Source organism: Pan paniscus, chromosome 8 (genome assembly GCF_029289425.2).
Source record: "Pan paniscus chromosome 8, NHGRI_mPanPan1-v2.0_pri, whole genome shotgun sequence".
NCBI classification, from domain to species: domain Eukaryota; kingdom Metazoa; phylum Chordata; class Mammalia; order Primates; family Hominidae; genus Pan; species Pan paniscus.
The window spans coordinates 137,908,428-137,921,970 of NC_073257.2; the positions used below are offsets into that span (position 1 = coordinate 137,908,428).

General features: G+C 45.3%; 1 protein-coding gene across 3 annotated transcripts in view; it reads right to left on the bottom strand.

The window, feature by feature from the left end:
• Positions 1-13,543, bottom strand: part of ADAM12 (ADAM metallopeptidase domain 12) — a 375,334-nt gene that overhangs the window by 35,120 nt on the left and 326,671 nt on the right. For all 3 annotated transcript variants that reach the window (XM_034931678.3, XM_034931680.3, XM_034931679.3), the window contains exons 15-16: positions 2,079-2,187; positions 1,771-1,969 (exon numbers count right to left, since the gene is read on the bottom strand). In XM_034931678.3, the coding sequence (XP_034787569.2) occupies positions 1,771-1,969; positions 2,079-2,187 (308 nt within the window). The remainder of the gene's footprint in view (positions 1-1,770; positions 1,970-2,078; positions 2,188-13,543) is intronic.

Genomic DNA, 13,543 nt, shown 5'->3' on the forward strand with positions numbered 1-13,543 from the left:
TCTGAGATCAAAGCACATTTCATCTTGAATGTGGAAAACAAATTTGGTGATAAATTGAGCCCTTGGAATTGGAATGTCCAGATGCACCTGGCCCTGGCTGTTCAGGCTACAGTTTAAAAAAAAGGTGTCAGTCAGAATGGCTGTTACTAAAAAGTCAAAAAACAACAGATGCTGGCAAGGTTGTGGAGAAAAAGGAACACTTATATACTGCTGGCGGAGTGTAAATTAGTTCAACCATTGTGGAAAACAGTGCAGTCATTCCTCAAAGGCCTAAAACAGAAATTACCATTTGACCCAGCCAACCCATTACTGGGTAATACCCGAAGAAATATAAATCATTCTATCATAAAGACACATGCACTCATATGTTCATTGCAGCACTACTCACAATAGCAAAGACATGGACTCAAACTAAACATCCATCAATGATAGACTGGATAAAGAAAATGTGGTACATATACACCATGCAATACTATGCAGCCATAAAAAAGAATGAGATCATGTCCTTTGCAGGAATATGGATGGAGCTGGAGGCTGTTTTCATAAGCAAATTAATTCAGGAACAGAAAACCAACTACCACATGTTCTCACTTATAAGTAGGAGCTAAATGATGAGAACACATAGACACATACAGGGGAACAAAACACACTGGGCCTATCAGAGAGTAGAGGGTGAATGAGGGAGAGGATCAGGAAGAATAACTAATGGGTACTAGGCTTAGTATCTGAGTGACAAAATAATCTGTACCACAAGCCCCCATGACAGAAGTTTACCTATATAACAAACCTGCACATGTACACCTGAACCTAAAAGTTAAAAGACAAAATATGATTTGAGCCTAAAAATATCAGATGTCATTTTAATGTCAAGGCCTGAATATGAGCAAATGTGGGTAAGGAGACATTCAGAATGTATAAGAAGATTCACGTACTATCCTATTTCTCAAGGAAAAAGGATTTGTGGCTCAGGGTGTGTGGGGGCAGAGACAGGAGAGTGGAGGCAACACCTGTCCTCAGGATTCTGTCTCTGCCTCTGTCTTTTCTTGCCTGTGTGACCTCATGTTAGTGAGTGATTTCAAGACCATGTTGAAAATGGAGTCCTAAGAAGCATTTGGGGGTTGTTTCATCCTTTTCTTAAAACATTGTATTCGCTTGCTGTCATTTAGTCTGATGAGAAAGTTTGGTGAAAAAAAAATCAGTATGGCAGAGCATGAAAATCTCAAATTCTTTTTTTCTTCCAAAAAAAAAAAAAGTTTGACTTTATTTCTGAACCTCAAAATATCTCCATGTATCTTTCTCCCTGTTCTCTGAAAGGACTCCCCTCTGGTTTTGAGTTTCTTCCACTCCTTTCCCTCTCCTATTCTTCTCTCTACAGGGTTCTAAAAATACATCTGATTTCCCATTCTGTTCAGGTGAGGACAAGCCCCCAAGAACTCTGTGCTAAAAACCAAGCCACATATCCAAAACCAATAGAATATGCGATTGTATTTCTTTCCAAAGTAATGTCCTGGCTAGAAGTCCTCATGCCACCTGGAGTGTAGAAATGACTTATTAACACACAAGGCCTAAGAAGACAGGCTTGATTTTTCCCCACTCTGCATTTTAATAGTCAGACCAGGATCTAGGATTTATTGACTTTTTCTTCTAGGTGCATCTGAGAAGAAGTAGATTTAGGAAAACAAACAAACCTTGTAACCCAGTTCTTGCTGTTTTTCAATGGGCCCTGTTCCAGACTTACATTTATGATCCAAGCAAACATTTGGGTCTTACTTTTCCATCTGCACACTTTGTGCCTGCAAGCACAAGCCCTGGGTCCGGCATGTCATCGCCCAAGTACACGTGGGTCCCCCGGCACAGAATCCGGCCTCCTTGCTGCAGAGGGATGTTTGTTTCTATGGAAACGGCATTGGTACCAATGACTGGCCGGCTGGCACCTCCTTGACACTGGATTTTTCCACATTTAGCATCTCTGGAAGGGTAAGAACAAACAATTCCCAAGGAGAAACCATTTGGAACCAACCCTATGCAATGTGGGAAGGTCAGAGCAAAGACTTTGCCAGGATGTCTGGATTCCATACCTCATCTCGCATTTGGCAAAGGAACTCTTCGAGACTTTGCCACAGTTGCCATAAGGATCACCTGCAGAATTGACTCTCTCAAAGCAGATCCCAGGGGCAGGTTTAGCACCTGAAACAGAAGCAGAACTGCATTTTCATCTCCTGCAGGTGATTTTTTTTTTTCATGGCTCTAGGCCTCTCAAATGGTTACGGGGAGATGTGCTCAAAGCAATCACACCCAGTGTCTGTCCTGACTCATGGTGGGAGCTGGCCAGGGGAAGCCTAGGGTGTCAGCAGCTCACATCCTCTCTTGACTCGGCCTCCGGCAGAGCACATGTTCCAATGCTTACTCTTCCTTAGGTCTGCTCTCTGGGCTCGTGGCATGTGTGGCCTCTCAGGAAATGAGGCCTGGCTGTGGAATGAGATCTGATCCAGGGCAGAAAGGAGGTGGCTGGCTGGCTGGCTGGCTGCAGAGAAGGGGAAGTTTGCTGTCTTTAACAACATCCCACACAATTCCGGTGAGAAAATGCAAGCCAGGGCAGGCTCCAAAGGAGCAATGAAGATATCTTCTATGATATTTTTAGTCCCATAAAGCTCCCTATAAGAGCAAGTACTACCTTCTTTTAATACCTTCTATTTTATTTGCAAGGCAGAGATTTCTCTCAGAGGCCATGGAGTCATAAACCCTGGTAATCCCTATGTACAACATGACGGGTCCCAGCAAAGAGGGTCATGGCAGCCAGAGAGCTCAGAAATGGCCATTTTTAGCACATCTTCCAGCCATGGAGAGAGCACATATAATCAGCATTTACAGCCAAAGTTCTGGAGGACTCCTGAATCCTGGACATAGTGATGTCTGTTGAAGACTATTGAGCAAGTCAAGAAAACATGCCACATTCTTTAGAACAAACCATGCCCTGCGGCGTGGTCCTTTTTCTCTCCCTGATTCGTGTCCTTTTTGGCACTTTATCTCACATCGCTTCTGATGGCCAGGATGCCGACACTCCAGAGCCTCACTCTGACTCCTGCCCTTCTCTGCTCTCCACCCTGGGGAGGCTTTGCTTTCCAAGGTGACAACGGATTTATTTAAGATACCTCGTCCCAGGGAACAGAAGATGTTCTTCTTACTAAAAACATCCCCCTTCGTTAGCCTGCACCTGTTCCCTCCTCATCAGCTACTAGCAGACATGATCATCTCATTCAACACACACATGCCATACCACCTTGCCACCATTTGATGTGAACAGTGTGCTCAGCGCTCCAATCTCTGCAATGAGCCAGCCTTGCACCTCTCCTTTTCTCATTTCTTTTATAAGCCATGTTAGAGAAGCCTCTGCAATCTCTTTTTTCAGGGGCATTAGCCCAGACTGGACACAATTCTCTGTCATGGAGAAAGATGAGGTCCCTAGCTCCTCACATCACATGCCCTTTCCTTCCATCTGTTCCACATCTGCCTTGCTCACAGTAGGATGACACCACCGACACACTCAGCTCCTATTAGGGACCTGATTTGTCCGCATTCTGCCTTCTTTTTCTCTTTCATCTATCTGTCGGAGCAGGGAAGGATGGGGAGGGAGAGCCTCAGTGTGGAACCTGCACTTTGTGCTTAATTTAATCCTGTTTGGCGGCACTTTTGATCAAAGTACTGGGATCTGATTGATCAAAGCAGTTTGGAAAAACTGGCATCTAGAATAGTAACAATTCAACAATTGTTTGTGTTTTTGCACACACCCTATGTATTTGTTGCTTGCCTAACTCTATCTCCCTCCCAACTATCCTTCTTTCCCTCTTTTTCCTCCCTCTTTCCCTTCCTACTTCCTTCCATCATCCATTTATCTACCCATCTATCCATCCGTCCAGCCAGCCACCCGTCCATCCATCCATCCAGCCAGCCACCCAGCCACCCAGCCACCTGTCCATCCATCCGTCCAGCCAGCCACCCGTCCATCCATCCATCCAGCCAGCCACCCAGCCACCCGTCCATCCATCCGTCCAGCCAGCCACCCGTCCATCCATCCATCCAGCCAGCCAGCCAGCCAGCCACCCATCCATCCATCCAGCCAGCCAGCCATCATGTTGCACGCTTCAATCAGACACATGTATTTATTCAGCACCTACTATCTTCCAGACATTGGGAGTATAAGAGGGACCAAACTGGACAAACCTCCTGCTTACTTGAAAATTGCAAGGAGACACAGAAAAAAGACCCAAATGATTATGTTCCTCTAAAGCCCAGTGTTAGGGAATGCTATGAAGGTAGAAACAGAGTAGGAGGGTTCAGGGGACTGTTGCTTTTAAAGGCAGGCTGGTCAGGGAAGACCTCTTAGAGAAGACATCATGAGCTGAATCCTACCATTTAATCCTACAAGGTAGGTCTCATTATTCCATTTTATGGACAAGAAAATTAGCACATCAGAGGTTAAATATATTTCTCAGATTCACACAGGTAACGAAGGCAGGATCATCTAAGGGTGAAGCCAGGCTTCTGGGCTGTTCCCTCCTGTGCTCCATCCTCACAGGTGCTGGACCCTGCACTGGGTCTCAGGTGTAGAGAGCAGATTAAGACCTGGCCCTGCAGCCCAAGCAACAACAGGTTCAGTGGATGTGGGGTGTGCTGCTGCAGCTGCCTATGGAAGGGCTAAGAAAATGGGGCAGGAAATGGCTTTGTTGCTTCTTTCCCTACTTCATAAGGCTAGGACTCGGAAATACAAGCAGCTCCTAGTGACTGCTTAGCTCCTAGGAAATGGGTGGGTGGAGTTGACATCACTGTGCCATTGCACGCAATGCTATTCTGATGTCCTAGATTCTGCTACCTTTATTATAAAGTAATTTATTTCTTGGGAATTGCGACCACTTAAAAAATACATATACCATGACACAATTCAAATGTGTCAGTTGATAAATTTGTTTTCCTTATAGGGAGCTCTAAAGAGACTTTGGGCAGTTTCAGACACCTGAGCTCACAAACAGCTCAACAGCAGCCTGGGAGGAGAGTTGGACGAGGTTGGACTGGGGAGTACAGAAGGATAAAAACAAAGAGAGGAAGCGGGAGAGAGAGAGGATGAGAAAGAGACCAACCTCAACAGGGATTGAAGACGCTGCAAATGTACCGGCGAAGCAAAGGGGAAGCTTGATACATGAATACCAGATAAAGGGCTATCGTTATGATAGGAAGTCAAGCAAAGGCATGGAAACAGTGCGTAATCAAGTATAAAAGCATTCTGGAAGTGAAAACACTGGATCTCTACTTGGGAATCCAAAGCTGAAACACACTGAGCCTTCTGGGTCAGAGTGTGACGTGGTTTGGATCTGTGTCCCCACCAAGTCTCATGTAGAATTATAATTCCCAATGTTGGAGGTAGGACCTGGTAGGAGGCGATTGGATCATGGGGGCAGTTTCTCTTGAATGGTTTAGCACCATCGCTTTGGTGCTATTCTTTGGATAGTGAGTTATTGAGATCTGGTCGTTTAAAAGTGTGTGGCACCTCCCTTTTCCTTCTCTCTCTTGCTCCTGCTCCGGCCGCGTGATGTGCCTGCTTCTCCTTCACCTTCTGCCATGATTGGAAGCTTTCTGAGGCCTCCCCAGAAGCAGAAGCTACTCTGCTTCCTGTAAAGCCTGCAGAACCAAGAACCAATTAAACCTTTTTTCTTTATAAATTACCCAGTCTCAGGTATTTATTTATTTATAGCAGTGTGAGAACAGGCTAATACAGGGTGTGCTTATGATTGTAATGCCCCAAATGCTGGTGGAGCAGCACAGCTCAGAAAACCAGGTGTGTGTAAGATGCAATGCCTTATTTACCAATAACGCAGAAGCATGGTACACGCCCCAGCAGAAGGCCACCTGGCATTTCAGGAGCACCGCCATTCTCCCAAAGACAAACCCTCAGAAAGGCTTATGGCCAATTCGAATATGTGAATTTTTACCAACACAGATGACACAGTCAAGCATCATCTTATAATATGCTGTCAATTAACTTAATGAGAAACAGTTAAAAGAATCACATTTTAATTTAGATTGTCTTAAAAAAAAAAAAAAACCTCTCCCACACCGTGGAACAATTTTACTGAGATGACGTTTCCTTTGGTCTCAGTCTTTTTATTTTTTTTTTGAGAGAGAGTTTCGCTCTTGTTGCCCAGGCTCGAGTGCAATGGTGTGATCTCGGCTCACTGCAACCTCTGCCTCCCGGGTTCAAGCTATTCTCCTGCCTCAGCCTCTCATTTAGCTGGAATTACAGGTGCCCACCACCACGACTGGCTAATATTTTGTAATTTTAGTAGAGATGGGGTTTCACCATGTTGGCCAGGGTGGTCTCGAACTCCTGACCTCAGGTGATTCACCCACCTCAGCCTCCCAAAGTGCCGGGATTACGGGCGTGAGCCACCGTACCTGGCCTGGTCTCAGTCTTCTTGCTTTCCACGGCACAGTCCCTGCACTTCCGGCTTTCTCAGGATGCTGACATTTTTTCTTCTGTTATGTTATCGCTGGAAATCTTGTTTCTAGGTTCAAGTACCCACTCTTCCAACACTTTTTAATAGAGAAAGTGAGCACTTTCTCTATTAGCCCAGTGGGTGTATATTCATAACCTCCACAACTGAACCACCCACTCTATTGCTTATGAAAGTGAACCCTTAAAAGCTCTTTTACCAGAATAACCAAAATGGGATGAAGTCACAGCCGAAGAATAATATTTAAGCATGTGATAGATGCACCTGCCTTTTTTTAAACCTGATTTTGTCAGGCAGCCTTGATGAACCTGCGTGTATGCAGGATGATGAGCGCCAAAGCGCCTTCCCACCTGCTCTGTGACATCCAAAAGGTGTGGCTGAGAGAGTGACAGGTCAGTGGTTAGCGATTCTTTTTGCTGGCTACTTTCAGGGGGAAGCCTTGTTTTATAGCTGGGCATGTATGGGGTCTAAGAAAAATACCTAATGCCTATCAGTCTTCAGCCTTTTTAGATTGGCCCCTCCTGTCTGACTGATCTACTCAGTAACCATGCTTCAGAGTTGGAAGAACAAAGGCTTGGAACTCGGGCTGATCTGGCATTCAGTGTCCAAAAGGCCTTGTTGTACAAGCTCTCGAGGTTCTGTCCCCTCATCTGTAAAATGGGGACAAGGACCTGACTCAAAGGTGCTGTGGAGGTGCATCAGTGTGTAGAGCTCCTGGCATGTGGCAGACCCCTAGGAAACCCAAGTGATAACGAAGACCACCTTGGACTGTGGGGAAGGTGTGGCTTCTGGACTTTAGGGCTGGGGGTGTGTGTGGGGAGAAGAGAGTTCCTTGTACCAGCCCCTGCATGCATCACTTACCACACCTGTAACGATTTATGATCACGTCAGTAGGGGCTTTACATCCATCTCCCTCACACTTCATGGTCTCCAGGGCCTTACACATTAAGGGCAACTAGTGGAGACTGTGGGCTAACCAGATGCCTCAGGAAATGAGAAGGAAAGAAGAGAATCTCATCTGAAACCCTAATAGTTTTTGCACATCCTTTGCATATAAATCAGAACTATCATCCAGCACAAGGATTTCAACTTCCCTGCACCCATCCCCTTACTCCTTTCAATGAGTGTGGTTCCCCACGGCCCCCAAATCCCAGCTGGTTCTGGGAACCCTCCTGGCCTGGGCTTCCAGACTCCCCCTGAGTCAGCACCCAGTGCCACATTGAAAGAGGCAGCAGGCAACCCTGGGCAAAGACCCTTGAGTCTGACTTCTCTTTATGCCACTCAACCCTAGAACAAAGATCATTTTCCTGCCATTACTCTCCTTGCTCTTAACAAACACACACACTTTAAATGAACGACACATTTTAGATCATCAGCAGGCCATTTGTAATTAAAGTATGGTGCTGGATACAGCACGTGGTATCATCTTTGATCCTTATAGCCACCCTGTAAGGTCTACATTCTCCCCATTTCAGAGATTTTCACTTAGACTCAGCGTTTTAGCAACTTGCCGAAGATCACAATGTAAATGACAAAGTTGGGTTTGTCTCATGGGTTTAAAGCCAAAACCCATGATCCAGCCATGATCCTGTGCTGCCTTCCTCTTGGAAACCCCCTACTTGACTATAGACTCCTGTCCCTGCCATCCTTTCGTCTTCGGAACCACCAACATATTCTCCTGTAATCCAGCTGCTCATGGAGTCAACTTCATCTTCACCAAATCTTTTTCCAAAAAATCTCCTGACAGGACGACAGCTGCCTCATGCTCATGTCTCAGGTGCTGAACTGACCTGGGTCACAGCCTACCCCCTGCACCTGAGCATGCTTAGTGAGATTTCCCTTTAAAACTGGGACAATGGAGGCAGGCAGCAGATATTTGTATGCTTTTTGTTGCATCTGTACTGATTCAGGGAAAGAAATGAAAAATTCGGAGTAGAATGACTTGGAAACCTCTGAGGGAGCAGTTCCTCAAGAAATAAATCTCAGTGAAGTTTGGCCAGTAAAACTGACTCCACTCTGCCATTAATTCATCCAGTGGCTTGAACAATGCGAGGTTCTAAAGGTTAACTTTCTGTCTACCTCCAGGAAGGCAATAACGGTCACCTTCTAAGAGTTTTATTCATTTGAGCTTTCACCCAAAACATGAGGGAGTGAGGGATGCCATATCATACTTTACCGCTGAAATATGGCCAGGACGTGATGTCCCTGAGGCACAGCAATGATAGGGCTCACTGCCACGTGGCAAAGAAAGGGGGCATTTGCAGGAGAGGCAGGCTATGATTTCATCAGCCATGTAAACACGGGGATAGGACAGATGCATTTCTCTATGGAATCAAAGGCCCGAATGCATACTCCAGCCCCTGTCATCTACTTTGTTCATTCTCTTCTCTGGAGAAGGAAGAAAAGTGGCTAACTCACGGGTAGCCCCAATAGATACGATCTTTTGCTTCCTTTTATCAGCCCTCTGAAACTGCTGCTGCTTTAATTTGGTAGTGGTGGTGAGGGTTTGCAAGGAAGGTGGGAGGAAGATGGAGCAGAGCCCTGTTTACAATGCTTACTCTTATCCAGTTGGCCAGGGTGCCTTACCCTGTAGTCTCCAGGCTGTAATGAGAAATCTCCCATGAGGAACACGGATGTTTAAAGGCTAAGGGGTTTCAAATGAACCAAACTTCTAAGGACGCAGCAGCCGGAACTTGGTCCTGTTTGCAACACGCCCCTGCTGCCCCAAACTCCAATGTTAGGTTGTAGGATGGTACCATGGTGGGCTCTGGGCCACTTCCTGGGGCCAGGGAGCTGCCAGCTAGTGGTCGCCAGAGTGATTCAGCACAACTCCTTCCAGAACCACACACTGGCCACACCCCTCCAGGGTGAAATCTACCTGTGTGGTAGGAGGTTGCTCTGGGAACTTGGAGCAGCAACAGCACTTTGTGAAAACGGATTGTGGGGTAGGAGACACAGGGTTATTGTTTTGTTGAACACCTCTCCCATATCCCTTCTTCTAGGAACAAGAACATTTTCCCCATGGGAAATCCATTTTTTATAGTTAATTGGAGCTAACTTTCCTATCTAATGGCAGAGGTATGCACTTAAGATTGAATCAGAGAGGTCCATCCCACAGGTTATATGATCGGGTCAATGCTGGGCACACGACCGAAGCCAGGGGAGTCAGTGTCTTCCTTGGAACTCGATGCCTGAGCCAGCTGGATCAGGGTCCAGGGCTCCTGTGTCCTTCAGGGCTCTCCTCTGCCCCCAGCTTTGCCATGGAGGCAGGGATTGGCCCTCCTTTCCCTCCTCCCAAGGTTGTCTTCCTCTTGTATTTACCACACTTGCTTTTGCTTCCTGAGAGGCCCCAGGGCTCCTACCTGTGGGCAGGGATGCTGCCTCGGGCCAGCGCATAGCAGATGTGTTCCAAGAACGAATGAGTGAAAAGCCATTTGGGGAAAGCACATCATGTCTCCAATGCCCTTCCCGGAGGAAGTCAACTGTGGTTCTGCAAACACAGCAGCCTGGGTAAATGAACACTGTCTGCTGGTTTATCTTTTCTATGACTCTGGATTTCCACTTATTCATTGACATCAAATGAAGTATTACTGTGGGATCTTATGTAAGGTCATAAAAAGACAGACGTTTTACTTCCTGGAAAGGTAAATTGTTATTCCCTCAAAGTTAAGGAAGAAAACTTATAAGCAGGGAAACCGAAGGGGGCTGAGTGCTGACCTTGGGAGCAGATGCAGCTCCAGCACTGAAAGAAAACATCATTAAAGGAAAGAGGCTCAAAGGCACGGAGCCCGCAGACAACTCTGCGCGCCCTGCCTGTCCAGAACCTGCTGATCCCGGTCAGGATAGCGGAGGAGGGGCCAACAGAGTGCTTCCCGTGGCTTTTGTGTGTTAGCTGCCATCTGGCATTTATCTTAGAGACAGAGTGGTCAATAATTTAAAAAGTGCAAATGACTTCTATCCACTTGTAAGATGTTACAAAGGCAGAGATTTGGTTCAAAGTTGCTGCATTAAAAAATGTCTGTCTTCATGAAGACAAGTGATTTCACATCTCTTAGAAAGAATGACAACGGTTTTCTTATCACTACCATATTACATCAATGTAGAGCCTTTGAGTCCTTAATAATGGAACACTTAGATATTTTGCCATTATCAAAAGATAAAATTTAGCCTTTCAGAGGGAATTTTGACACCATACTATATTTTATAATGATGTAGAAAGTGATGGATTTTAATTACCAGTTTTATCTTCAGAGTGCTATAACTTATATTTGTAATTGTAGTTTGGAAGTTCCCAATGTCATTATGTTTTTTTTGAAAGAGGAATGATGGCATCTTGAATTAGGCCCACAATTTACTCAATCTAATCTTACTTAAAATGACTCCACGATGCAAATGTACTTCCCCAGTTCAGTCAAATCAGCTCCTCCTTCCCTGTGTCACTGATTTCCCTAACCCCTGCCACTAACATCCACAGCCAAAGGCATTTTTACAGACAACTGGAGACTGTATTGTCCTTCCCATCTCTCTTCTTCAGATGGACCTTTGTATTCATCAGAAAATGAAGTCCAAATGAACAAATTTTATCATTTCTTTCTCACTTGATGGGACAAAAGGGAGACTTTCCTGACTTCTAAACAATAAGACTTCTGGCAAAAATCTCTTTTTTTTCCCATCTGTGGCCACAGGAGTTGTAGGTGATTCATAAATGCACTGCCCCAAGTGGGTCACAATAAACCAAGCTCATGTAAACCAGATTTGCAAATAAACACTGAGTATTCACCAGCCCATAAAAATGGTCTGGTCAGCTCACACTGCAGAAACCAAACATTAGATTCTGGTGAGTGATAAAATAGAAAAAACTAACACATTTCGGGAATTCTCTGATGCCAATTGTTTGTGACTATAGATGTGTAGTTATCTGTAAGATTAATTGCCAAGGAATATTTTCAGTAACCATGCTGGTGGTTCTCACAAAAAACATTGGTAAAAGTAAATTTGCTACCTAAACAAAAATATCCAGCTATATTTCAGAAGGAGTAAAGGTCATGTCATACTGACAGAAAATCTTTGTAGATATTAAGACTAAACTGGGCAAAGAGAGCTAAACGCCAACCACACAGTTTGAACTGTGAATAACATTTGTATGTTTGAAATCAACATAGGAAGTCTTGAGATACCAGATTTGTGGGACAAAAATCAGTGAGAAAAAAATTATACTCTTAGCCAACGAGAACGTACGTTATCAACAACAAAAACAATTAGAACAACAAATAAATGAACAAAAAACCCAAAGGCATTCTCAAAGTGTATTGCTTTGCCAGTTAGAAGTTGCAGGCATGTGTTTTGAATTTTCTATTGTTTTATTTGTAGAAAGATTTGGAAGCAGGATTGTTTTATTGAAATATAATGCCAGATTGAGAAAAGCCCATTTCAAAAGGGAATCATTAGTTGGAAGGAAGGGCTTCGTCCAGTCAGTGTTTGGGTTGCCAGATCTGGAGGGTGAGTAATGGACATCCTGAATGTAACTGGAGAATTCTGGACAACTCAGCAACTCGGGCAAGGTCACTGGGGTGCAAATGTCAAGGGCCGGTGGGGCAAGGACTCAAGGACTCCTAGAGCTCTGAGCTCCTACATTTCCCAGGAGGCCTATGATGACCCCAGTGCATACGTGATCCAGATCCTGAAGCATTTGCTCCTGGGTGGGGAAATACTGCAAATGCAAACTTGACAATAAGTTTTCCTTTCTGAATCATGAAAAGCTAATTCAAACCAACCACTATAACAAAGCATTGAAATGTTCTCAATGGTATATCTGGCTGGCCAGGGGCCTGGCTGAGGAAGTCACCTCCGCTCCCAGGACTGCATTTGTCCGGGATCCATGCCTCCTGGGAGGATATTGTGAAGGATTCACATCCGCACTCCCCTCCAGATCCAGGCAGGAGTGCACAGGGACTGTGGGAAGTGTGTCACTCTGGCAGAGTCGGGCTCTTGAGTCAGCATCTTACACACAGCAGGACATCAACAAATACTTGACAAATGAGAGAATGGTATGGCAGTTGAGGATCTCTGCTCTTCAAGGCACAGCCCAAGCTCTACACACACAGAACTACCTGCACTTGCCCTGGTTGGCCCCACTGTCCCTGTGTGCCCTGAGCTGTGCTATTCTGTATACCGGAAATATCCATCCTCTTCCACCCCTGGCAAACCACTATTCCACGGCAACCTTGTCTTCAAAGCCTGCTAGTTGGCTGCTTTCCTCCACCCCAACATATCTGGCCCATGACCCTCTTACAGCCCGTTTTACAGACCCCAAGGATTTGAGTATCTTGCTCACTAGTCTAAGCTTCCTGGGAGTGCAGCTGCATCTTATTTATAGAGTTTAGATTTACTAGGAGCTCTGCATCTAGCATAGAACCACATATATTACATGGAATAGATTATAGGCTATGTTGGAGCATAACAGACCCTTGGGGTAGGTAGATCATTATCCTTATTTTACAGATGAGGCATAACAAGGTTGAGCAATTTGCAGAAGGTCCCTTGCTAGTAAGTGGTCTGTTCAATGCCTGTGGCTCCCCTAAAAGGCCCACATCCTTGTCTAAAACCTACGCACATGTTATCTGACATGGCAAAAGGGACTTTGAAGATGTGATTACTTTTAGGATCTTGAGGTGGGGAGATCACCCTGGACAATCTGGGTGAGCCTGATAGAATCACAAGGGTCCTTATAAGAGGAAGGCAGGAGAGTCAGTGCCAGAGAAAGGGATGTGACTACAAAAGCAGAAGTCGGAGAGGGACAGACACTTGCAGATGCTGTGCTGTTGGCCTTGAAGATGGAGGAAGGGGCCATGAGCCAAGGAATGCAAGTGGCCTCTAAAAGTTGGGAAAGGCAAGGAAACAGATGCTCCCCAGAGCCTCCCAAAGCAATGCTGCCTTGCCAGTATCTTGATTTCAGGATTTCTGACCTCCAGAACTGTAAAATGAAGCATTTATAAGCCATTAAGTTTGTGCTAATTTGTTACAGCAGCCATGGGAAA